The sequence below is a fragment of the Theropithecus gelada genome, unplaced genomic scaffold (assembly GCF_003255815.1).
Source record: "Theropithecus gelada isolate Dixy unplaced genomic scaffold, Tgel_1.0 HiC_scaffold_15868, whole genome shotgun sequence".
Lineage (NCBI taxonomy): Eukaryota > Metazoa > Chordata > Mammalia > Primates > Cercopithecidae > Theropithecus > Theropithecus gelada.
The window spans coordinates 1-24,406 of NW_020257623.1; the positions used below are offsets into that span (position 1 = coordinate 1).

Genomic DNA, 24,406 nt, shown 5'->3' on the forward strand with positions numbered 1-24,406 from the left:
TGCAGCTGTGGATGGGTCTGTGGGGACTTTGGGGTGACGTGCGGCTGCGGGTGGGTCTGTGGGGGTTTTGGGGGGACGTGCAGCTGCGGGTGGGTCTGTGGGGGCTACAGGGTGACTTGTGGCTGCGGGTGGGTCTGCGGGGGCTGTGGACTGAGCTGCACACCCTGCCTGCACCACCCTAATCCCCACCCCTGCAGGTGAACGACGTGAACTTTGAGAACATGAGCAACGATGACGCCGTGCGGGTGCTGCGGGAGATCGTGTCCCAGACGGGGTGAGCGCTGGGGGCGCTGGAGCGGGAGGGGCCAGGCAGGGGGGGCCATGGGGGCCTTGCTGTGTGACCACCATTCCTGCAGGCCCATCAGCCTCACCGTGGCCAAGTGCTGGGACCCAACGCCCCGAAGCTACTTCACCGTCCCACGGGGTGAGTGACCCTCGGGGTACACGGGGCGGGATGGGGAGGGGGCGCCTACCCAGCCTGAAGGCCTCTCTCCTCTGTGCCTTGCGCTGCCTTCCCACACCGTCCGTCTGTCCATCTGTCGTCATCGCCACATGGCGGCCACCCAGCTGACCCGGTGCGGCCCATCGATCCCGCCGCCTGGCTGTCCCACACGGCGGCTCTGACCGGAGCCCTGCCCCGCTACGGTACGAGCCCCTGCTCCAGCGCCGTCACGCGCACCAGCTCCTCCTCACTAACCAGCTCCGTGCCTGGCGCTCCACGTAAGTGGCAGCTCCCGAGGGCCCCAGCAGAAACTAAGACTTGGAGGGGGCGTCTCTGCCAGCCTCCGGCATGGCCGCCTACGGCCGTCATGGGGCTGTGACGTGCGTGTTTCCCGTCCCCAACACCCTGCACAGACGTGTGTGCACAGGCACCCGTGGCCACCTTGCGCAGCCCACCCTGCTTGTGGTCTGTGTGTTGGGAGCAGGAGATGTATGTGGGGCCCCTATGCGAGGCGCACCCAGGGAGTCCCAGGCAGGGGCCAGGTCTGCACTCTGCTTCCTGCCGCTAACATGACTAACTGCCTGCGCTCTCGGGCGGGGCGTGCGGGGAGGGGAAGGGGCCTGCCCCGTTCTCATTATGCCCTGGTCTGCGGGTTGGGGTGTCCTCAGCCCAGTTTGTGCCTAGCATCCTGATGAAAAGTGTCTGCAGGGGTAGGAGACGAAATGTCCAATCCCCTGCCCACGCCCCAGCCTCACGGGGGTCCATCCTGCAGTGGGTCAGGGCCCTGCTGTCACGCACCCTCCAGCCTGGGCCCCCGGCGCTGGCTCCGCCTAGAGGCTCCCCTGGGGGTGCAGGGCCCCGAGTCCCCCCGCCTTCAGCTGCTGGGGCTGAGGCGGGGCTGTGCTTTGCAGAGCTGGAGGAGGCGCCGCTGACGGTGAAGAGCGACATGGGTGCCGTCGTCCGGGTCATGCAGCTGCCGGACTCGGGACTGGAGATCCGTGACCGCATGTGGCTCAAGATCACCATCGCCAACGCCGTCATCGGTGAGTGGCCGTCCCCGCGGGCCGATAGCGCCAGGGGCGGGGCTGCGTGCCCGGGGCGGGGCTGACCGCTGCTGCCGGCCAGGGGCGGACGTGGTGGACTGGCTGTACACACACGTGGAGGGCTTCAAGGAGCGGAGGGAGGCCCGGAAGTACGCCAGCAGCTTGCTGAAGCACGGCTTCCTGCGGCACACGGTCAACAAGATCACCTTCTCCGAGCAGTGCTACTACGTCTTCGGGGACCTGTGCAGCAGTGAGTGGGGCCGCGGGCTTCAGGGCGCGGGGGAGGGGAACGCCGGCGGCCCCTCCGCGGCCCTCACCTGCCCTCCCCCACCAGATCTCGCCACCCTGAACCTCAACAGTGGCTCCAGTGGGGCTTCGGATCAGGACACGCTGGCCCCGCTGCCCCACCCGGCTGCACCCTGGCCCCTGGGTCAGGGCTATCCCTACCAGTACTCGGGGCCCCCGCCCTGCTTCCCGCCTGCCTACCAGGACCCGGGCTTTAGCTATGGCAGCGGCAGCACCGGGAGTCAGCAGAGTGAAGGTGAGAACCCTGCCCCCACCCACTGCTGCTCCGCCCCCAACTCCACCCCACCCCGCTGCTGCTCCGCCCCCAGCTCCACCCCACTGCTGCTCCGCCCCCAGCTCCACCCCAGCCCCCTGCTCTGCGCCGCTTCTCTGCTGTGCCCCACTCCGTCCTCCTGCTGTGGCCCTGGGTGGGCCCCTTCTGGAAAGGGCAAGTGCCAGGGGGATCCAGGAGCCTGTGTGAATGGGGAGGACAGGGAAGCGTCTCACACATGGGCAGCCTGAACCCCACCTTATCTGGGTGGGGTTGGGAGGAGGGGCCTCTGGGAGCCTGGAGGCCTGGGCGGCTATGCCTGGTAGTGTTGGTGGTTGGTGCTTCTCCTATGGTAGAGGCAGGAGGCCAGGAGACCATTTGGCCAAGGGCCATGTGACAAGGACAGAGCAGGGGTGGCCAAGGAGTCAGATGGGGTCATTTTCTAGGCCCCAGGACACAGGAGGGTGGCAGCTGCAGCCTGGGCAGGGAGCCCGATGTGGATGGTGCCATGCACAGCTGTGTGCCCGTGGCTGGGATGTGTTCGGGGGGCCAGGGGATCCAGGGTGTCCCTGAGGCGTTGCCTGGTGGAGCAGAAGCCCCAGTGGGTGGGGTTGGCGAGGCCAGCGGGGGTGTCTGAAGGCTGGGGGGGATGCAGGTGGCGGCCCGGAGGGCCCGGGAAGGAGGACGAGAAAGGAGAGGCGGCCGGAGGGTGTGGGGCCACAGAGAGGCCACACTGGGTGTCTGCTGACTCTTGACTGGTGCTTGTACCCGCTTAAGCCCCACCCAGCCCGCGGTCAGGCCCCACTGGTGGCGGGTGGGTGCCGGGCGGGTGCTGGGCAGCCGGGCGTGTAACTCGTGCTATCCCTTGCCTTGTGCTGAACAAGCCTTAGACTGAAGGACTAGCGGAGTGGACCTTGGGCCGGTAAGCCAGGGTCCCGCCGGGCGTCCCTCAGCATGTCCCCAGCTGGCCATGCTCTCCAGCTCCCACTGCGTCTCAGGAGCCCAGGACGGGGCTGAGCTGAGTCGTCCGTCGGCCAAGGCCCTGGGTTGGGGGGACAGTGGGGACTCGGGTGGGGAATCCAGTATGGCCATGGGGACACCGGGCACGAGGGGCCCTCGCTGGCACCTCAGTTTTTCAGCCGCAAGACCAGACCCTCAGCTCAAGCATCGGGGTGAGGCGTGGGGGTGCCCAGCTAGCTCCAGGATCCTGTCCACCTGCTACTGCCCCCACCAGCGCGTGCCTGCTGCAGCTGCCCCTGCGACCCTGGGGGTGCCGGCCCTGTCCTCGAGCCTGCATGGCTGCCCCACCCCTCCCCCTGCGTCCTGCACGGGCCACCCTTCCTGCCCGGTCACTTGGCGCCTGGCGGGGGCTGTTCTGGACGTGACCGGGCCTGGTGCTGACGGTCTCCTCTCCCACCTGTTCCCGCCCCCAGGGAGCAAGAGCAGCGGGTCCACCCGGAGCAGCCGCCGGGCCCCAGGCCGTGAGAAGGAGCGTCGGGCGGCGGGAGCCGGGGGTAGCGGCAGCGAATCGGATCACACGGCACCAAGCGGGGTGGGGAGCAGCTGGCGAGAGCGTCCGGCCGGCCAGCTCAGCCGTGGCAGCAGCCCACGCAGTCAGGCCTCGGCCACCGCCCCAGGGCTCCCCCCGCCCCACCCCATGACCAAGGCCTATACGGTGGTCGGGGGGCCGCCCGGGGGACCCCCTGTCCGGGAGCTGGCTGCTGTCCCCCCAGAATTGACGGGCAGCCGCCAGTCCTTCCAGAAGGCCATGGGGAACCCCTGTGAGTTCTTCGTGGACATCATGTGACTCGCGCTTGCCCTCAGCCCTGCCCGAGATGGGGAGCCGGTGGTCCTGCTGCACACACAGCTCGCGTGGGCTTGCCTTAGTGGGGGCCAGGCCGGGAGGCAGGGTAGGGGGGCAGGCTGGACCACCGCAATCTGCCCCAGCAGCCTGGCTGCTCCGGCTCCTGACAGCACCTGTTTCTGAGCAGCCGTGTTGCGGGCGCTCCTTCTCTGCCCCTCAGTGAGAGCCTCAGGGACCTCCCAACCCCTTGTGTCTAGTGGTGATCCCTCCTAAGATGAGGAAGACCCCCTTGGGCTCTGGGCTGACCCCCACCTGTACAGCTGTGCACAGGCCCCCAGAGTGACCCATGTGGGGCAACCCCCTGCAGTGCACAGGCCCCACCCATCTGACCCAGGACCGGGCCTGCCGGGGGTGGGGCTGGAGCCCCCTGGTCCCTCTGGTTGTCTGGAGTAGGAATCTAATTTATTTATTTATTGCCTGGCTAGCGGCTCGGGGGAGGAGGTGGCTCTGTCAGCTGTCCCACCTGCCCCTGCCCCTTGGAGCAGCCTGCACCTTCTCCCTTCCTCTCCTCTCCAGCAACACAGTCGAGTCTGAAAGTATGTAGAGGACGGGACGGGAAGATGAGAGAGGGCTGGACATCCTGCCCACCATGTCCCAGCCAGGGCAGGGAGGGACCATGGCCTGCAGGGTTGAGGGGCCCCAATGTGCACAGCTGCCACAGGGAGGGAGGTCTTGGGGAGATGGGCGGTCAGCTGGCCTGTCCTTGGTGAGTGCACACACTGCGTGCACACATCGCGGCCTGCACACAACCGCGGGCCTTCCTGGCGTCTCTGGCCCCCACGTGTCTGTGCTGTAGATACTGTATCAAAAGTCCCAGCGTCTAGATGGTTAACATAGAGCTGCTTCTGTGTAAATGCTGCTTATTTTAAACACTAAAAAGCGTTTAATTTTATGGGATGGATGTGTGGCCTGTGCCCCTTCTCTGCAGCTGGGCTGCCTTGGAATGAGGCATAGGGGGGCTGGTCCGGCCTCCCCTAGGCTCTGCTGGGAGCTGACCCTGGACCTCTGACCCGAGACCCTGTGTGGGCCTGGCGGGGTGCTGACCTTGGACCCTGGTGGGCAGTTTTCTGTCCATGGTGCTGGACCCCGCCCCCACCCCACCTCAGCTCTGTCCCTAGTACTGGTGGCAGTCACGATGCTGTCTACCCACTGGGCTGAGGCAGAGAAGGAAGCTGGGTGCCACCCCCACCTGGGCAGGCTCTGCCCTGGGCATATGCCTGTGTGCCCCCGCCTAGCCTCCCACTGCTGTGGTGCCTGGCGGGGTGCTGGGTGGGGGCCCCTGGCGGGGCGTGGTCAGGTTGACAGGGTCTGGCTTGGGCTTGCAGCCATCTGGCTGGGGCCTCCCTGCGTCCTTTTTCTGAGCTCATGGTGTGGGTTGTGGGGACCCTGGGAGCCCTCTGGGCCTCCTTCCGGAACAGTGGGTCTGGGTTACCGGGGCAGGCCTGGTCTGGGCACAGAGGGACGGGGACAGAGCTTGGCTCTGGGGCCCAGATGGTCACACGGGTGTCCACGTGCTGCAGACGCAGGGGTCACTGCGGTCAGAATCTAGAGCAGGAGGGTGTCTAGGGGGACACGGGTCATTGCTGGCTTAGGGGGATCTCAGCTAGGTCTGGGTTCACCGGGGCTGAGGTCGCAGGATCAGGGGTCACTCATGTTTCCCCTGATTTCCTGTGTCTCCGTCATTCCGGTCTCGGGCATCCCCAGGGCCCCTTCCCAGGAAGAACTCGGGGGTGTTGAGCTCTGGCTGCCGCACGAGCAGGTAACACCTGGGCAGGTGGAAGGCAGCCAGGATGCCCAGGACGCAGAGCAGGAGGGCACCCATCTGCACGGCGGGCCTGAGGACCACCTGTACATTGGCCAGGAGGGGCACGAAGGAGACCCAGGTGATGAAGTAGGCCAGCATGGCAAAGGTGAGGCCACGGGCACGGTTGTAGCGGCCCGGCCGGCTCTGCACCAGGAAGGTGCCCAAGAAGCAAAGGAAGGCCAGTGTGGCGTTGGTGGCGTGCACGAGGCCAAAGCTGACCCAGGAGCGTGCGCGGCAGTGCACCAGCGCCTCTGTGGGCAGCATGCGCCAGTCCGTCACCATCTCTGGCGGGAAGGCCACCAGGTACCAGGCGCACAGTGCGGCCTCCACCAGCATGGCCACAAGCACCACCAGCCAGGCCCAGGGCCCCCGCAGGCAGCCACTCAGCCGGTCTGCCCAGCTCAGAGGCAGTTCTGACTCCACGAAGATCTCGGCTGCCTGCAGGATGAATGTGCTCAGGCAGCCGGTGAGCGGGAGGTGGGACGAGGGCTGCTGGGCCAGGCAGCGGGCAGGGCTGGGCTGGCCAGGGAACAGGAGGACACTAATGCAGACCAGGCCCAAGCACACCAGGCTGAAGCAGGCCAGGAGCCCGCCCGAGGCCTGAACCAGTGGGCTGTCACGATGGCGAATGAACAGCCCCAAAGCGGCCAGCACGAGGCCCAGCGCCAGGCCGAACAGCAGGAGCAGCAGCAACACAGCCGGCTCGCCCCACGCTAGGAACCGAAGCCTGCGGCGGAAGCAGCGTGTGCTCCGCTCCGGGGACCACTCGTCCTGGCTGCAAAAGGTGCAGGCGAGGTCATCTGTGAGAGAGGAGGAGAAGGGCGCTGGGTGCTGGCCTTGTCCCCTGTGGCCTCTGGCCTCAGAGCTAGGACGTAGCAGGACCCGCCCCTGCTGCGTTTCCACCCCCACTGCCAGGAAGGCGGCTCACCTGGGCTCTTGCGGTAGCTGCCCGCCTTGCAGTCCACGCAGTCGTAGCAGCAGGAGTGGAACCCCTTGACCCGGCGCACCTGGCCCTCCTGGCACTGCCGCGAGCACTGGGACACGGGCTTCTGCGCACAGGCCTGGGCTCTGGCTCTGCTCGGCTGGGCACGCCCGCGGGAGACAGGGATGGCCCCCACCCCCAGGCTGCACCCTGCCGCAGGGGCTGCCACAGGGACACGCCAGGTACACCCACCCTCACCTCACCTGGTTGTTGGATGTGTGCCAGCGGATCTTCAGGCTGTCTATCCAGAGGCTGCCGTTGAACCTGCCCACGTCGTGGAGCTCGGGCACTGGGCCCTGCCACACCCACAGCTTCAGGTCGTACTCCATGTCCACGTTCCCGTTGCTGTTGAAGCGTAGCGTCAGCCCGCCCGCGTGGAAGGTCAGGTTGTACATGTTGTCCAGGAGCTGCGGGCGGGGGACGGGGCTGAGCCGCCAGCTACCTCCAGCTCAGGTGTGGTGGCCGTGCCTGGTGGCCCGGGCACGTGCAGAGGTCGGCACACCCCCATCTCCCGGGCTCACCTGCCAGGGCTTCACGGGGTCCTGCACGGGGCAGCCTGAGGCGTTGCACTGCAGAGTGTTGTGTAGGGCCTGGGCCACGCTATACACAGCTGCGTAGACAGAGAACGTCTGGTGGTGGTTTAGCCCGGCACTCACGTTCTGCAGCGTGATGCAGTCACACTGCGGGCAGCGCCGGCCCACCACGTCCTCCTCCAGACCCTGCTCCCTCTCGCCCAGGGCGGCGCAGAACACTGGGTCGGCGGCCAGGGCCAGGCGGGTCTTCACATACTGGGAGAACTTGTGCAGCTGGGCACCCCTCTGGAGAAAGCCAAGCACCGTGCCCACCTGGGCCATGCCGGGCAGCCCCATGACCAGGTCGGAGGTCAGCCAGGCCTCGCTGGCCACCCACACCTTGCGCGAGAGCTTGCTGCTGATGCTGTAGCTGAAGAGAGCATGGGCAGCGCGCGGGGAGGCGAACAGCAGCACCACCTGCACGCTGCTCTGGTTCACCTGGTGCAGCACCTCCTGCACCTTCCCCAGCAGCGGGCTGTTGGCACGGGGCAGTGGCACCAGGCCCTCGTGTGCGATGCAGATGCCGCGCGCCGCGGCCAGGGCCGAGAAGATGCTCAGGCCCTGCCGGCCGTACTCGTCGTCACTGCCCAGGGCGGCCACCCAGTTCCAGCCGAACTCCTGCAGCAGCTCCGCGGCGGCCGTCAGCTGCACACGGTCGCTGGGCACTGTGCGGAAGAAGGAGGGGAAGGTCTCCCGGGCGCTCAGCAGCTCCATGCTAGCGCCATAGCTGACCTGCAGGGGCCAAGAGGCATCTCCTGACTCAGGGGCTCCCACGGGCAGGGCTGGGTGGGGGTGGGTGATGGTGGGGGGCGCCCACCTGGGGCATGAGGAAGAAGCCGAAGAACTTGCCGGTGACCACGGCGAGCTCTGACGAGTGGGGCCCAATGACGGCCAGCACGCGGGGCTGGTACTGCGTGTAGTTGCAGTAGGCGGCAATGTTGCGGCTGTCTGCCTTGGCCAGGAACATGAGACTGGGCTTCATGGCCACCACAGGCTCCGAGCACGTATCGAAGAGGTCGTGGCCTAGGCGCAGCCCTGGCAGCAGGTCCGACCTGTTGTTGATCTCCTCCACGGCCATCTTCATGGCCAGTGCCCACAGCAGGCCATTCGAGGACAACCTGGGGCCCCATGGAGCCGCAGATGGCCACCTCAGCCCCAGCTCAGGAGCACTGTGGGCCTGGTCACCCTGACCCCGACCCGGGCTGTCCCACCTCCGTACCTGGTGCACACGGGGCTGCTGGGCCGTGTCCGGCTGCTGAGGCCAGCCTCCTCGGCCTCACCTAGGGGGAATAGCCCCCCCAGCACGTAGTCCCCTTTCATCCTAAGTTGCTGTGACAGGCACAATGGGGCCCCTGTCCCAAGGTGCAGGAGAGCCCAGAGGCTGAGGCCCAGGACAGCAGGGCGCAGCATGGCAGAGGCCGCTTCCAGCAGGCACAGCAAGGTGGCTGCCGAGTGGGGCCTCATGCGGAGAGAGCCCGGGGCGGGGAGCAGGCAGAGGATTTGTTTAGCAAAACCCTTGCCATCCTCACTTGCCACACCCTGGGGCCCCAGTGGTGTCCTCGATTTCTGGGCCCGAAAGTTTGTGCACTTCAGACTCTGCTTGAGGCCACTGCCAGGCTCTATGGCCAGCACTGACCGGCAGGCAGGCTCTGCTGACCGTGGCCTTGTTCACTGCCTGTGCCCGAGCCCCTTGCCACCCCCCCATTCCTGGAGTTGCCCGGCAGGCTGTGGAGAGGAGAGAGGGCAAAGGGGCCTCCAGGGCTCTGAGGTCTCAGCTGTGTGGGAGGGATGCAGAGACACCCGGCTCTGGGGCTTTCCATAGGCACAGAAATGCCTCCTACCCAGCCCTGGGAGCTTCTGGCTCCAACTCAAGGCTGTGCTGGCCGGAGTCGGGGGTGGCCAGGGTGGGCCCCCTAGGCCTGCGGACCAGCCGGCCAGGCAGGCCTCCACCCTGCAGCTGGGGAGGGCCCTGGGGTGGTGGTAGTGCCCTCCCAGCCTGCTTGGGAGCAGAGTTCCTTGAGGGTCTCAGCCCTTCTGCCAGAGTCTGATGCCTAGAAGCTGCAGGAACCGCATGGCCAGCTGTACTCACACTGCTGACCCTGGCCTGGGCTGCTCCTGCCTGGCAGGCACACAGGTGGCTCCTGCTGGGGATAGAGTTTGCGTGCCAGGAGGGCATGCAAACGAAGGAGGAAGGACCACAGGCAAATGAGCGGTGGCTGGAGCAACACCAGATGTGTGGGGCCGGGGCTCCTCCTCTGCCTGCTTTGCTTTGGGGGTGCCCTTGGGGACACACGGGGCTCCAGGTGCAGGCCCTCAGAGGGGAACTGGGGGGCACTCAGCTTCAGCTGGGGCCCAGCAGGCCTAGCAGATGCCACGAGGTGCACCCTGGCTGGCACCTCTTCCCCACGGTGCTGTAAGGCAGGACCCGTGAGGCACATGCATGACCACAGCACACGTGTATGGCACACACTAGTTGAGCACACACGCACACAGAGGAGCATGGCACACATATGAACCTGGCACAGAGGAACACGGGAATGCGGCACACAAATGGCACATGCAAACTGCACACACGCAAATGGCACACACGTGCATGGCACATGCAAACTGCACACATACACGGCACACACACACACAGCACATGCACGGCACACGTGCATAGCACACAGCCCACGCACACACCGCCCACACGCACGTGGCAAACATGCGCATGGCACAGATGGCACACGTGCACGGCATACACGCATGGCACATGCACAGGCCACACATGGAGGAAGCCCTGCCCTGGGGCCCATGCACACCCAGGCGATTCTCCCAGCCCATAGAGCAGTCAGCAGCCTTTGCCAGCACCAAGTGCAGCTCCCACAGACCCTGAGGTTGGGGTGGTGTCCAGGAAGACCCTGCTGAATTGTATCCCTTTCTGTCCAGGTCACTGTTGTGGCTGGGAGCAGCCCCCACCTCCACCCACACGTCCCACGCAGGCCTCTTCTTTTGCATGGAGAGGTTGATTCCTGCCCTCCCGACCCAGCTTCTTGGTCCTGGGCGAGTCTGTGTCTCTGGTCTCACCCGTACAATGGGTGTAGTGATGGGACCTCTCGGGGGGAATGGGCACATAGCAGCCCTGCCTCCAAGGCTGGCCTTTTCTCAGGGTGTTTGTTGTGCCCTGGGGCTGACACGGCCCCCTGAGCCTGGCAGTGGGGCCTCAGCTCCCTTGGAGTTAGGTGCACCCACCTCAGCTGTGTCGCTGGGGTGAGGGCCCTACCCGCCCTCATTGGGTGACCCTGTGTCCCCTCCTGGGGAATCAGGTGCCCAGTACACCCCAACATCCCCATCCTGGGAGGCTGTGTGATTTATTAATGTTGGAATATGTCACATGGGTTGCCCTCCAGAAGCTCGTGCGTCTGCCGGGCAGTGGGGACCGTCCCTCTGCCACCCCGAGGTGCTGGGGTCCACTGTGTAGAGCCAGCGGCTAGGCCCCAGGCACTGGATGGTGGCTGGGCTGGTTGTAGCTGTCTGGTAGCCGTTGGCTGGCCCACGGGGTCCAGGCCCTCCTGTACCGTGCCCCTCGGGTCTCCTGGGCACTGTGGGGAGGGGGCATCAAGGGGCAGGGGGAGAAAGGACATGGCGTCTCACTGCGTGTAGCAGAGTCCCAGCTCCTGGGGGTCTCGGGCCGTGCTGTGCAGACCCACAGCCGCTGCGGGAGGCGGCCTGCTGCATCCGCCGGGGAGCTGGTGCCGTGCAGGGCTTCAGAGGAGGCTGTCCCAAGGGCGGGGCCTTCCCGGGCCCTTCTTCGAGGAGCCTTGGTCTCAGCTGCTGGCTGTCCTGCCCCCAGTCTGCCTGGCACGCTGAGGGGCAAACAAGGCGGGAGAGGTGGGGAGAGCCCACGGTGCCCAGACCGCTGTTGGGAGGTTTCTGCCAGCCTGGTCATGGAGGGGACTAAGTCCCCCGGGCTCAGGGCTGCCCACCTGGGCAGACATGGGGTACCAGGACCTGGCCTGAGATGAGGACACATTGGCTGGCAGAAAGGAGAAAGGATGGCGTCTCCACGCCCCAGCACCTGTGACTTCACCCCGATTTGCAGATCCGCCCCACAGGCTGGGGGGTGGTGACCTTTCAGGATCTTGCAGGCCCGGCCCCCACCCCTGCCTGCTCCGCTCTGCACCCTGGTGCGGCCTGGCTGGGCGCGTGTGTAACAGGCTGAGGGGGAGCCGTGGCTGAGGCGTCTTGTTCCAGACCGAGAGGGTGGGTCTCTTCTGGGCTGGTCGTCACCTTCTCTGTCACAGTCTGTGGTTCCTAACAAGCTCAGCTCCTAGGGGCAACAGTGGATCTCCTGTTCCTGGGGAGCCCAGAAAGCTCTGCTATGGGACTCAGCCCCGGCCACCACAGCCCAGATCTGCAGCAGGGCCCTGGTTTCCCGCCTCTAGGGCAGGTCCAGAAGGGAGTGCTCGGCATAGAGCTTCTGGGAGACGTTGTAGACACGCTCGATGAAGGGGAGGGCCTCGCCCAGCATCTGCACAGCCTGCTCCGGGGGCCCCACGTTCATGGCCTCCAGGAAGACCTTGCGTGTGGGCAGCGCATAGAAGGCCACGGTGACGGTGCGGCGTACGATCCAGGGGTGGTAGGCGGCCAGCGAGGCGTTGTAGGAGTCGGTGCAGAGCACAGAGGTGCGTGCGTCCTCAGGGCTGGTGCGTAGGCCCTCCAGGAACAGCTGCAGCCAGCGCAGGGCGCGGTGCAGGCGCAGCACGGTCCGGCAGCCGGATTCAGGGTGGTGGGAGCGGCGCTCTAGGTCCACCAGCTGGTTGCTCAGCTCATGGGCCACCATGGTCTGCAGGCTGCGGTAGTGCTCGCTCTGCGGGCCGCCCCTGAGGCGCTCCATGATCTGCAGCTTGGAGACCACATCCTTGGAGATGAACGAGAAGATGGTGCCCAGGCTGTTCAGAAACCTGTGGAAGGGAGCGGGGTTCGAGTCCTTGCCCAGGCCTGGGGCAGCCCGCCTGGGGTGCAGGGGACACTGCCCAGCCTCCGGGGGTTCACACCCATCTGGAAACAGGCAGCAAAGCTGGTGGGGACAGGCAGTCGGGAGGCAGATGCCACATATGGGACTTGGGCCAGGTGAGCGCCCACCTCAGGAGGCAGCCCCAGCGCACGCACCTGACCAGGCCCTTCCAGCTGGCGATGTAGGGGTCCAGCAAGACCTCTTCCTTCTCATCCAGACACTGCTTGAAACTGACCAGGACGACTTTCAGATTGAAACCTGTCTCCGAGTCATCCATTTTTTGATAGGAACGGAAACAGTAGGGCTGGGGGGCTGTGTCGCTGGGGTCAGCTTGCTCTGTGGCTCATTTTCTGTGTGTGGAGGGGAACAGAATAGCTGCGATCCGGTTGCTGCTCACTGATCACTCATGCCCCTCACGGAGCTTCCTCCCAGGAGCCGCCTGGCTTTGCTCCCAGCCAAGCCGCAGGCTCTCAGGCACACCACCCTGACCTGCCCTTCGTCAGGATTGCGCATTCACGGACCTTGGCACGGCCCCTCCTGTGGATCAGGCCACTGACTCCACGTCAGTCCCTGCTGACCCTGAGAGTGGCCCCCTCTGGCTTTATCGGACCACTCGGCCATGCCATCTGCAGCAGGTGTCTCTGCTGGTGCTTTCTTGACTGTTTTTGTTTATCTCTCTAGATGCTATATCTGTTTTTACCAGCTGAGAGATACTAAGCCCCTGCCAAGAGCCAAGCACCGTTCTAGGCACCTGGGTGCACAGGGAGTGAGCGAACAGCCAATTGGAGTGGGGTCAGATGACAACAAAGACAAAGTTCTGAAGTTGTAGGCAAGGAAACAGACACAGCGGAAAGCAGAGATGGGTGCGGGGAGCGGGGGACGCTGCCGGACAGGCTGCCCCATCTTCCTCACTGCCGCGTCCCCAAAACCAGAAGATGGGTGTAGGGGGTGGGGGACGCTGCCGGGCAGGCTGCCCCATCTTCCTCACTGCCGCGTCCCCAAAACCAGAAGAGAGGCCGTGGGGCCGGCGCCTGTTGGATGGACGGACGCGTGTTTTCCCTCCTGTTGCTGAAACTACACGTCCCACATGGATGGGTGGCTGGGTGAAAGGTTGTATCACTCTCAGAAGATTGCCACAAGGCCCTTGTACTAGCCCTGGGGAACCCGCGAGTGGCCCAGGCCCTGCTCTGGATTCTGCTGGCATTCACACAGTCACTCCGCAGACATCCAGGCACCCATGCTTTGTGTGTCACCAAGCACCCTTGCCCTGTCTCCCCGGGTGCCCCAAGGGCCGGCACCTGCTCCAGGGAACCTGAGACTCAGCTGCATCCCACCTCAACCAGGAAGAACCCTTACCCCATTGGGCCTGGGGGTTCCTAGGCCCGTTGGTGCTGGGAGCCCTGTCCTGGCCTCCCTGGCTGCAGGGACTCCAGCAGGGACAGGGAGGGTACCCAGCTGTGGTGAGAGCTCCTGGCCAGGAGCAGGTGTGCAGGTTGCTCAGCGCCCTAGGACTGGGCCCTTCATCACTAGGGAACATGGGCTACAAGCACTGCCCAGCCCGTGGCCCAGGCTGCTGGAGCGCTGGTGCCCAGAGGGAGCTGAAGCCTTGCCTTGCAGGCCCCACAGGTTGGGTTGCATGCTTGGCACCAGGCGGAGGCCCCAGATGTGAGCTCACCGGGCTTCAGGTGTAGGGAATGGCTGCTCCTGGGCCTCAGGAAGATGGAGTCCCATAGACTTCCAGCACGCCCCTCCCCTCCTCAGGCCTTAATTTTGTCCACTGAGAAGATGGTCTCTGAGGCTCTGGGGTTTCCTTCTTGATCATCAGATATTCTGCGGGCCTTGCCTGCCTGCCCAGATCCGAGCCAGTGGCAAACAGGAGCTGCCAGGAGCCTCTCAGAGCTGTGGCTGGTGGCTCCGGGACAACAGGAAGGGCAGTGGTTGTGCAGGAGGCAGGCAGCTCGCCAGCCCAGGAAGGTGACCCAGGGCACCTCCAGGCCTTTCCCAGGGCAGCCCACCGGCCCAAGGTCAGGGCTGGGCGCGAGGGCGGCCTGAACACACAGCCCGGTGGCTGACAGCAGGCTGGGGGGACAGCAGAAGACGGGGCCACCACGGCGCCCCAGGCCTTGTGGGTGGAACCAGACCGTGTCGAGCTAGCGCTACGAGTCTCACCTGGGAAGGGGGCTTCAGATGGCACCGGACTGGATGGTCACCGGTTCGGGTCCCTGCTCCACCTAGGAGCCCAGGAAAAGGTGGAGGCCCGGGGTGGTGCTGAGGAGGGGCCGACCTGAGCCACGGCTCCGTCCTGCGCGGGAGCCGGGTCCTCGGCCGCCCGCCCACTCCGGCCCTCTAGGACGACGTCCCCTCCCGCTCCCGGTCCCTCGGCGACCTCCGTACCCTGCCGGTTGGGTTGGGCAGGTGCGGCCGCCGAGCCGGAGCCGCTCACCTCGGCCACAGCTGCCGTCCGGGCCCCGCCCTCGCTCATCGCCCCGCCCTGCCCCGCTCTCGCCCGCCGCCCTGATTGGTTGGATGCTGCCCAATCAGGAGGCCCGGCGCGCAGACCCGCGTTTCCGGCTAACGCACCGGAAGTTGACACCCTGGTGGTTGCGCCTGCGCAGCGCATCTCCGGGCGCGGGACTCGCGGCTCTGGGAACGCGGCGGAGACGATGCCTGAGATCAGAGTCACGCCCTTGGGTGAGTGGGAGCCGCCGGCAGGGCTGTGGGGCGGGCTCCGTATGCGGCTCCGGGCGGGCTGGGCGCCCCGCTCCCTCCGGGTTGTCATGGAGCCGGGTGCGCGTCGCGGGCGTCCTCGGTCTCCTCCTCCCCGCGTGGGCCCTGGTGGGAACCGAGAGGCGGCCGAGTCCCTGCACCCTCGGCCTCCGGCAGTGACGCGAGAACGCGAGCCCCGAGGTTCAGGCGGCCGTGAGGGGACGTCGCAGAGGGGGCCGCGGGGCCTCCGCGCTCGCTGTGCGCTTTCGTTGGTGCGTTGACCTCCCTGTGCGGCGCGCTGCCGCCTCCAGCCCCCCAGCCCCTCAGTCCCGCAGCCCCCCAGCCCCCCAGCCCCCCAGCCCCCCAGTCCTCCAGCTTCTCAGCCTAGCAGACCCCCAGCCTCTCAGCCGCCCAGCCCCCCAGTCTCGCTGTCCCGCTTCTGCCTCCTCACCTCTTGCTTTCTGTCCACCACCCTTTGTGCTCACGCCCAAATTACAATCAACTCTCAGTTCAGCTGTTGTTCTACCTGATTTCTGCAACACTGAGAAAAACAGCAAAAAACACGTATACTCTTAAGAGTCCTAACAGGCTGGGCACTGTGGTTCACGCCTGCAATCCCAGTACTTTGGAAGGCAGAGGTGGGAGGATCGCTTGAGCCCAGGAGTTGAAGACCAGCCTCGCCAACATGGCAAGACCCCATCACTCAAAAAAAAAAAAAAAAAAAAAAGAAAGCAAAATTAGCCGGGCATGGTGGTGTGTGTCTGTGGTCCCAGCTACTCAGGAGGCTGAGTTGTGGCGATTGCTTGAGCCCGGGAGGTCGAGGCTGCAGTGAGCCATGATTGTGCCACTGCACTCCAGCCTGGGCGACAGCAAGACCATATGTCAAAAAAAGTCAAAGTCCTAACAGTGTAGAACAATGGGAAGGAGGAAAGAATTAGTCAAAACCCAGGGTCTCAGAAACACCTGGGGGGACATGGTGCTGCTGGCCAACCATCCTGATGTCCTGGGCGTTTTCCACACGTGCCTGCCCTGTGCTGTCCTGGAACCTGGTCCTTCCACTGGGCAGGGGTCGAGGGCATCTTCCAGCACAGACACTGGGACGATATTCCATGTCCTTCCTCATGGCATGAGCGCTTCCTTGGAGGGGTGCCTGCTGCCCCGGCGGGGATACTGTGCTGTGAACACCCCTGGCCTGTGCACAGCCCACGGCGTTAGCGTGGGCCCTGCTGCCCTCCCCTGCTCTCTGGGGCCTCTGCTGGGTCCTCCCAGACTGCCCCTTTCCCATTTGGCCTCTTGGCTGCCTGTTCCACCCACTCTCTGGACAGTCTGATCTTTCATGTGGCTTCAGTTGCTCCTTGTCTGTACCTGGGGGTATTCTTAAGGTCGCCTCAGCCAGGGTATCGGCGAAGCGGAACTCCTGTTTCCCCACCTCCCCGTGCCAGGGGCTGCCTTGGGCTCCATGCTCACCGGGCCAGTGCTGTGTCCTTGGGGTCACTCCCACGCCCTCGCCTGTGCGTGACTGTCCCCCGACCCTGCCTGTCCCTCCCAACCCTGTTCCTCCCCCTTCCCCCATCCTGCTCAAAAGTTGGCTTCTCAGGGAGCACTTTCCTGTCATGGTTCTGGAAGTTTCAAGGCTTCCTCATCCTCTTACCTTGCTCTTCTCTGTCGCAGTAGCCTCCATCTGGTGTACTCGAGGTGTCTTGTTCACTTGTCTGCTGTCTGTCTCCTTGCAGACAGGGATGCCTCCTCCTCTGGCTTCTCAGCCCTGTCCCCTCCTGTAGCTCCAGGCTCTATTCCCTGGGATCACTGTGGGTCCTGTCGGGAGGCGGGACTGCCAGTACCTCAGGATTGGGCTTTGGAATTCAGAAAACCAAGCCAGGCCCCACGCTTCAGGGCCACAAGTGCCTCTGTGGCCTTAGGTCTTTGGCCGTGAAGAAGGGCGGCCCTCCCTTCCCACAGATGCCAGAGGGCCTCTGTGAGCCTGGCATGGCTTGGGGTAGGAGGTGCAGAGGGAGGAGACAGCTGAGACCCTGCTCTCAGACAGCTCACACCCAGTGGGGGCAGGAACAGGCCTAGAAGAGAACCTGAGACCCCCATTCATGGCAGGCAGGCCCTCGGCTGTGGCCCCGCCATCCTGATGTGTGGTGCTGGCTTTGGACGTTTCAGGTGGCTGGTTGGGGAAGGTGGGTGGGGAGTCAAGGGGAAAACCAGGCCCTTCACTGCCGTCAGACTCCTGCTCAGGCGCAGGCTGTGCAGGGGCCGTGGCCCTTTCCTTGTGGGCCCCCAGGTCACATGAGGGGGCTGAGTGTGCCTTGGCTGGCCAAGGCCTCTGGCTGGAGCAGCTGGGCAGGGCTGCTTGGCTGTCAGGAGTGTGGGAGGGCCGCAGATTAGGGTCTGTGTTGGGGGCTGCGTGGTGTGCAGTGGTGTGGGGCTTGTGTTGCCCACGCCGGCCACTGCTGGACCACCGGCACTGTGTTCGTGTGGCATGGCCGAGGCTGCGTGACATCCCTCCACAGCCGCACCACCAGGGGACACCCAGTGCCAGCACTTAGGCACTCAGGCCCTTGCCTGCCGGGGGAAAGATCCTGCAGGAGGTGGCCTCACTGGTCTGCAGCTCTGCTGAGGGTCCAGCCACAGCCCAGGCGTGACTCTGACTGAGGTGTTGGCCCCGCAGACCAGCCCTTGTGTCTGAGGGGCTGAGGACCACAACACAGTGCCCACTACTCAGCCAGCAGGCCACGGCCACCTGGAGAGGCCAGGGAGGAGCGTGTGGGCTGCCGGCCTCCACCCTGGATGTGGTGGTGTGGGGCGTGGTCCTGTGTCCCCCTTCCTGTGAGTAGGGGTGGCCCTGTTTCTTGGCCCACGTGTCTGTCCACACAGCAGCCTCGGTCTCGTTTCCTCAGTGCATTGGGTCCTGCAGAGCTTGGGGAGGCAGCACAGGGAGCTGGGGGCGGGGGGCGCAGCACTGACTCTCACCTGCCCTCCCTCGAGTAGGGGCTGGCCAGGATGTGGGCCGAAGCTGCATCCTGGTCTCCATTGCGGGCAAGAACGTCATGCTGGACTGCGGAATGCACATGGGCTTCAATGATGACGTGAGTCTCTCGGGCAGGAAGCCCGGAGGCCAGGAGGGCTGGCCGTGTGCAGGCAGACCCTGGGCCTGAGAGCCGGACAGTGGGGCAGTGGGCAGCAGTGGTCGTGCTTGGACGACTGCACCCTGTGGGTAGTAGGGATGGGTGGGCCTGGCCGAGGCGAGCCCCTGCATGGGGAGGTCCCCCTGTACTGGTGCTGGGCTCCAGCCCCAGAGTCCTATAGGCTGGGCCCAGCGAGACCCTGGGCTCAGCTTCCAGCTCACATCTGTCAGTGAGGTTGGAGGTAATCTCGGCCCCTCTGCATGCTGTGAGCAGCCAGGGGTTCTGGTGCGACCTGCGGGGTGGCAGTGCCCAGCCTGAGTCTGCATGTAGAACCCCCCTTCCTGGGGGCCCCTCCCTGGGACATGGGTGGTCCCAGGTGCTGCCTGGAGACCACGGCGCAACCTGAAGCCTCACGTCCTTCCCAGCGACGCTTCCCTGACTTCTCCTACATCACCCAGAACGGCCGCCTGACAGACTTCCTGGACTGCGTGATCATCAGGTGGGCACCCGTTGGGGGCCTTGAGGGTCCCATGTCTGTACCTATGGGGCTTGGGCCCCCTTACTCGGCCTCGGCAACGTTTGGCAAGGGGCCTGCGTCATCCTTGATCCTCAGGGGGCGTCGGGGCCCCAGGATCTGCTCCTTGCCTGCCTTACTGGTCACACACACGGCCTGGTCTCCACGTGTTCTTCTGGCCCTGCCCTCTGAACCCGGCTCTCCAGGCTTCACCCTCTCCGATGCCTTCTCTGTCTCAGGAGCTTTAAACCCCACTGTCTTGTTGGAGATTCCAGAGTCCTGAGTCTGCCCTGACCCCAGCCTTTAGAGTCCAGCAGCTCATGACCCGCTGGTCTGGGTGGCATTGCCTGGATGGCCACAGCATTCCTGCTGGTTCCCCCTGCCCCGCCCCGCCCTGTCCTCCCCAACAGCCAGAGGGCCTGTGAAGCCTGGAGAAGCCCGCTCTGGAGGCAGCGTCCTCAGCTGCCCCTGAGACCCTCGTGGTTGTGGTTTCTTGTCAGACACAGCGGGGTCCCCAGTGCCTTCTTGGGGCGTGCCAGGCACTGCCCTCGCCCTCAGGTCTGTGCTGCCTTCACCTGCCGCTCCCCTCAGCCTGTCCTGGCGCCTGAAATCCCAGCGGCTCCCCGTGCGCCTTAGCGGCTTCGCATTGCCTCGCGAGCATGTCGCTGTCACCGACGTGTCCAATTTCCCGTTCGCTCACTGCCTCGCTAGACTTTGAGACTGAAAGTTCCAGGGAGACGGTTTTGTGTTTGGTCGTTACTGACTCTTCAGTACTCGGGATGGGACCTGGTGCACAGCAGGCGAATGAAGGGGGCAACCCACCAGCCCAGAGTGGGGGTGAAGGCTGGGGCAGGGTGGGCCCAGGCTGACCTGTGCTGCATCCCCCAGCCACTTCCACCTGGACCATTGTGGGGCACTCCCCTACTTCAGCGAGATGGTGGGCTACGACGGGCCCATCTACATGACCCACCCCACCCAGGCCATCTGCCCCATCTTGCTGGAGGACTACCGCAAGATCGCCGTGGACAAGAAGGGCGAGGCCAACTTCTTCACCTCCCAGATGATCAAAGACTGCATGAAGAAGGTGGTGGCTGTCCACCTCCACCAGACGGTCCAGGTCAGGTTCCCAGGGCCACAGACGCACAGTCACTGCCCACCCCCACAGCAACCATGCCCTCCGCCCGCTCTCCACAGCCTCTGGAAGGCTGGGGCCTCAGGGTGAGCCCACCCCACCTCACTCTTGCATCCAGCACTGTGGGAACACCTGGAGGCGGCAGCGCGAGCACAAGGGTCCCAAACAAGATAGGGCGCCAACCCGGGAGAGCACGCGCAGGGTGGGGGTGTGCCCCGGCCTCCAAACCCACCTGGCTCTGTCTGAGCGGCATTGAAATGGCCAGAGTGGGACAAGCTGGTGCCCTCAGAGCGCTCGGAGCCTCCAGAGACTTGCTGGAGCTCCCAGGGTGTCGCCGGGCAGGGAGGCAGGGGCCAGAGGGGAGATGGGCCAGTTCTGGAGGGTGCCTGGTTCTGGGTGTGGGTCAGGGAGGAAGTGAAGGTTAAGTCGGTGAGTGACAGATTGGCAAAATTTGTGACAAAGATTATGGGTTTGTCTGTGTCTCATTAGAGTCTCTGGGTATTGCTTTTATATTTTTTGAAACTATATTAGGTACTTACGTATTTTGGAACATTTTATTTTTCTGATTGAACTTCTTATCAAAATGAAGTATATTTATCTTTTTCGTTGTGAAATTTTAATTTTTTTTTTTTTGACAGGGTCTCACTTTGTTGCCCAGGCTGGAGTGTGATCTTGGCTCACTGCAGCCTCAGCCTCCCAGGCTCAGGTGATCCTCCCACCTCAGCCTCCCAAGTAGCTGGGACTACAAGCATGTGCCCCTATGCCCAGCTAATTTATTTTGGTATTTTTTGTAGAGAGGGGGTATGTGTTGCTCAGGCTCTCCAACTCCTGGGCTCCAGGGATCCTCCCACCTCAGCCTCTCAAAGTGCTGGGATTACAGGCATGAGTCACACCTGCCAACTCCTCCGTATATTTTAAACCCAGAAAGACATGATTTCTAATGCCTGGTAACATCAACATTTGCTTAGTTTTATTTATATATTTATTCTTTTTGCTGTGTTTCCTGCATTTTTTCCGCCTTTTACTTGGGGTAATTTGCCTTCTGCCTAAAGAATGGAGTGTGGGTCTGCTGGTGCTGAATTCTGTCAATTTTTTTTTTTTTTTTTTCTGAGACGGGGTCTCGCTCTGTTGCCCAGGCTGGAGCGCAGTGGCCGGATCTCAGCTCACTGCAAACTCCGCCTCCCGGGTTCACGCCATTCTCCTGCCTCAACCTCCCGAGTAGCTGGGACTACAGGCGCCCACCACCTCGCCCAGCTATTTTTTTGTATTTTTTAGTAGAGACGGGGTTTCACCGTGTTCACCAGGATGGTCTCGATCTCCTGACCTTGTGATCCACCCGTCTCGGCCTCCCAATTCTGTCAATTTTTATTTGGCTGCAAACGGATTTACTTTACCCTCATTCTTGAAGGACTTTTTTCCTCTTAGGTGTGTAGGATTTTAGGTTGACAGTATTTTGTCTCTGCACTTTGCAAACATCATTCTATCCCCCGTCTCTGGCACGGGCACCTGTAGGGTCTTGGCCTTGGTTTTTGGTGCTTGTGCTCCGATGGGCCGACATGTATTCTCAACCTGTTCAGAGTTTGAGGCCTCTTGGATCTGTGGCTTGAGGCCTTCATCACGTTTCTTCCAGTGTTGCTTCTGCCTCGTTCTTGTTCCTCCAGGGGCCCTGAGAGCCTGACGGTCAACCTCTTGAAACTTGGTCATCCCTTTGTCTTTCCTGTTTCCTGATAGATATTCTCTCTGGTGTCTTTCAGTTTACGGATTCTCTTTTCTGGTCATATGTCATGTGGTGGTAAATTCATCCACTGAATTCTATTTTTTTTTTTTGAGATGGAGTTTCGCTCTTGTTGCCCAGGCTGCAGTGCAATGTCATGATCTCAGCTCACCACAACCTCTGCCTCCCGGGTTCAAGCGATTCTTCTGCTTCAGCCTCCCGAGTAGCTGGGATTACAGGCATGCACTACCAAGCCTGGCTAATTTTGTATTTTTTTTTTTAGTAGAGATGGGGTTTCTCCATCTCTACTAAAAAAAAGGTCAAACTCTTGACCTCAGGTGATCCACCCTCCTCAGCCTCCCAAAGTGCTGGGATTACAGGCATGAGCCACCACATCTGGCCCATCCATTGAATTCTTAATTTGGGTTTTAATAGTTCCTGGTTTTAGAATTTCCACTTTTTGCCAGGCGCGGTGGCTCACACCTGTAATCCCAGCACTTTGGGAGGCTGAGGAGGGTGGATCACGAGGTCAGGAGATCAAGACTATCCTTGCTAACATGGTGAAACCCCGTCTCTACTAAAAATACAAAAAATTAGCCCGGTGTGGTGGCGGCACCTGTAGTCCCAGCTACTCGGGAGGCTGAGGCAGGAGAATTGCGTGAACCCGGGAGGCGGAGCTTGCAGTGAGCCAAGATTGCGCCGCTCACTCCAGCCTGGGAGACAGAGCGAGACTCCGTCTCAAAAAAAAAAAAAAAAAATTTCCACTTTTCAAAAATAGTTTCTATGCCAAGGGTGGTGGCTCACACCTGTAATCCCAGCACTTTGGGAGGCTGAGGCGGGAGGATCCTTTGAGCCCAGGAGTTCCAGACCAGCCTGAGCAACACAGTGAGACTGTCTCTCCAAAAGTACTGTTTTTATTTTTTATTTTATTTTTGAGACAGTCTCACTCTGCCACCCAGACTGGAGTGCAGTGGCGCAATCTCGGCTCACTGCAACCTCTGCTTCCTGGGTTCAAGTGATTCTCCTGCCTCAGCCTCCCGAGTAACTGGGATTACAGGTGTGCACCACCACACTTGGTTAATGTTTTTGTATTTTTAGTAGAGACAGGGTTTCACCATGTTGGTCAGGCTCGTCTCAAACTCCTGATCTCGTGATCCACCCGCCTCAGCCTCCCAAAGTGCTGGGATTGCAGGTGTGAGCCACCATGCCCGGCAAGTTTTAAATGAGTGAAATAAATTTTTAAAGAAGTCTAGTTTTTTGCCAACTTTTTTTTTTTTTTTTTTTGGACGGAGTCTCGCTCTTGTTGCCCGGCTGGAGTGCAGTGGCACAATCTCAGCTCACTGCAATCTCTGCCTCCTGGGTTCAAGTAATTCTCTTGTCTTAGCCTACTGTGTAGCTGGGATTACAGGTACCTGCCACCATGCCCAGGTAATTTTTGTATTTTTAGTAGAGACAGGGTTTCACTATGTTGGCCAAGATGGTCTTGAACTTCTGACTTCAGACGATCCACCCACCTTGGCCTCCCAAAGTGCTGGGATTAAAGGTGTGAGCCACCGTGCCTGGCCCAATATTTTTTTTTTTTTTGAGATGGAGTCTCGCCCCGTCGCCCAGGCTGGAGTACGGTGGCGTGATCTCGGCACACTGCAACCTCGACTTCCCAGGTTCAAGCGATTCTCCTTCCTCAGCCTCCTAAGCAGCTGGGATTACAGGGATGCACCTCCACGCCTAGCTTATTTTTGTATTTTTAGTAGAGATGGGGTTTCACCATGTTGGCCAGGCTGGTCTCAAACTCCTGACCTCAAGGGATCCACCCGCCTTGGCCTCCCAAAGTGTTGGGATTACAGGCCTGAGCTACCTTGCCTGGCAGCCAGCATTCTGAATCTTGTCTTTTCTCTGTGATGTATTCAAAGTCCACACTGGAAACTCCAATTTCAGGTCCCTTCAGTCTTCCATCTGTTGTTTTTTGTTCTTTGTCCACATTGCCCATCCCTTGTGAACTGGATGCTGTGTATGAGCAACAGGGACTAAAAGGCTCAGTGCAGTGCCCTTGCTCCCCGCCCCTGCCTCCCTCGCTCCCTGCCCCTGCCTCCCTCGATTCCCGCCCCTGCCTCTCTGCCCCTCTGCTGTGACGACACAGCCTGAGCACAGCCCTGTCCTCCACAGGTGGACGATGAACTGGAGATCAAGGCCTACTATGCAGGCCACGTGCTGGGGGCAGCCATGTTCCAGATTAAAGTGGGCTCAGAGTCTGTGGTCTACACGGTCAGTGGAAGGGCTTAAGGCTTGGGAGGGGCTGCCGGGTTGGGACGCACCCTCCTCATGGTGGCCTTGATCGTTCACCAGGGTGATTATAACATGACCCCAGACCGACACTTGGGGTAAGTAGTCCGAGATGTCTTTTGTCCCATGGGCCCCCCTGGCGCTCAGGACCCTGGCGGGTGTCGGCGTGCCAGCCCTCGAGCGGCCGGCCCAGCAGTGTCTCCCATGTCCCGTGTGGCCTGGAGAGCCCCTTCCTTCTGGGCCCAGATGCGCGAAGACACAGGGTCCAGGCGGGGTCCTCTGTCCCTCCTCTCTCTTCCCAAGGTCTGGGCGGGGTCCTCTGTCCCTCTTCTCTCTTCCCAAGTGTGCTGCCCACAGCATTTTACCAGCTGGCTCTTTCCAGCCAGAGTGGCCCAGGAAGGCGGGTGGGCGTAGTACTGGGGCCCAGCTTGTCAGACCCAGCCCTGCAGCTGTGGGGACCGTGCACCGTGACTCACACCCCACCCCCGTGTACTAGAGCTGCCTGGATTGACAAGTGCCGCCCCAACCTGCTCATCACGGAGTCCACGTACGCCACGACCATCCGCGACTCCAAGCGCTGCCGGGAACGAGACTTCCTGAAGAAAGTCCACGAGACCGTGGAGCGTGGTGGGAAGGTAGCCACAGCAGGGGTGGGGGCGTAGGCCCTCGG

General features: G+C 62.6%; 4 protein-coding genes across 5 annotated transcripts; 2 read left to right on the forward strand and 2 right to left on the reverse strand.

Annotated features, from left to right (window-relative positions):
• The first annotated feature begins 197 nt into the window (after positions 1-197).
• Positions 198-4,802, forward strand: LOC112617045 (segment polarity protein dishevelled homolog DVL-1-like). The gene is made up of 6 exons (XM_025373775.1): positions 198-424; positions 568-645; positions 1,354-1,485; positions 1,568-1,735; positions 1,820-2,026; positions 3,475-4,802. Exons 1-6 carry the CDS (start codon positions 232-234, stop codon positions 3,846-3,848), a joined length of 1,152 nt encoding a protein of 383 aa, XP_025229560.1. The 5' UTR covers positions 198-231; the 3' UTR covers positions 3,849-4,802.
• Positions 4,803-5,437: 635 nt separating this feature from the next.
• Positions 5,438-8,673, reverse strand: LOC112617044 (taste receptor type 1 member 3). Its single transcript, XM_025373774.1, has 6 exons — positions 8,483-8,673; positions 8,081-8,381; positions 7,213-7,995; positions 6,895-7,098; positions 6,638-6,758; positions 5,438-6,509 (listed from the first exon to the last, which is right to left on the reverse strand). Exons 1-6 carry the CDS (start codon positions 8,671-8,673, stop codon positions 5,551-5,553), a joined length of 2,559 nt encoding a protein of 852 aa, XP_025229559.1. The 3' UTR covers positions 5,438-5,550.
• Positions 8,674-10,578: 1,905 nt separating this feature from the next.
• On the reverse strand, positions 10,579-14,768 carry LOC112617046 (ceramide-1-phosphate transfer protein). Of its 2 annotated transcripts, none has more exons than XM_025373776.1 (3): positions 14,429-14,768; positions 12,415-12,609; positions 10,579-12,206 (listed from the first exon to the last, which is right to left on the reverse strand). In XM_025373776.1, the coding sequence occupies exons 2-3, from the start codon at positions 12,534-12,536 to the stop codon at positions 11,684-11,686; spliced, it is 645 nt and encodes a 214-aa protein (XP_025229561.1). In that variant the 5' UTR covers positions 12,537-12,609; positions 14,429-14,768; the 3' UTR covers positions 10,579-11,683. The 2 variants fall into 2 exon arrangements, with proteins under 2 accessions (XP_025229561.1, XP_025229562.1); XM_025373777.1 differs by lacking the exon at positions 14,429-14,768 and adding an exon at positions 13,935-14,294.
• Positions 14,769-14,829: 61 nt separating this feature from the next.
• Positions 14,830-24,371, forward strand: LOC112617043 (integrator complex subunit 11; the record flags this gene model as incomplete). The annotated part of the gene is made up of 7 exons (XM_025373773.1): positions 14,830-14,950; positions 17,960-18,057; positions 18,522-18,595; positions 19,499-19,727; positions 23,620-23,718; positions 23,800-23,834; positions 24,233-24,371. Coding segments are annotated over exons 1-7 (702 nt in total), but the record flags the coding sequence as incomplete, so codon positions are not given.
• Positions 24,372-24,406: the final 35 nt, after the last annotated feature.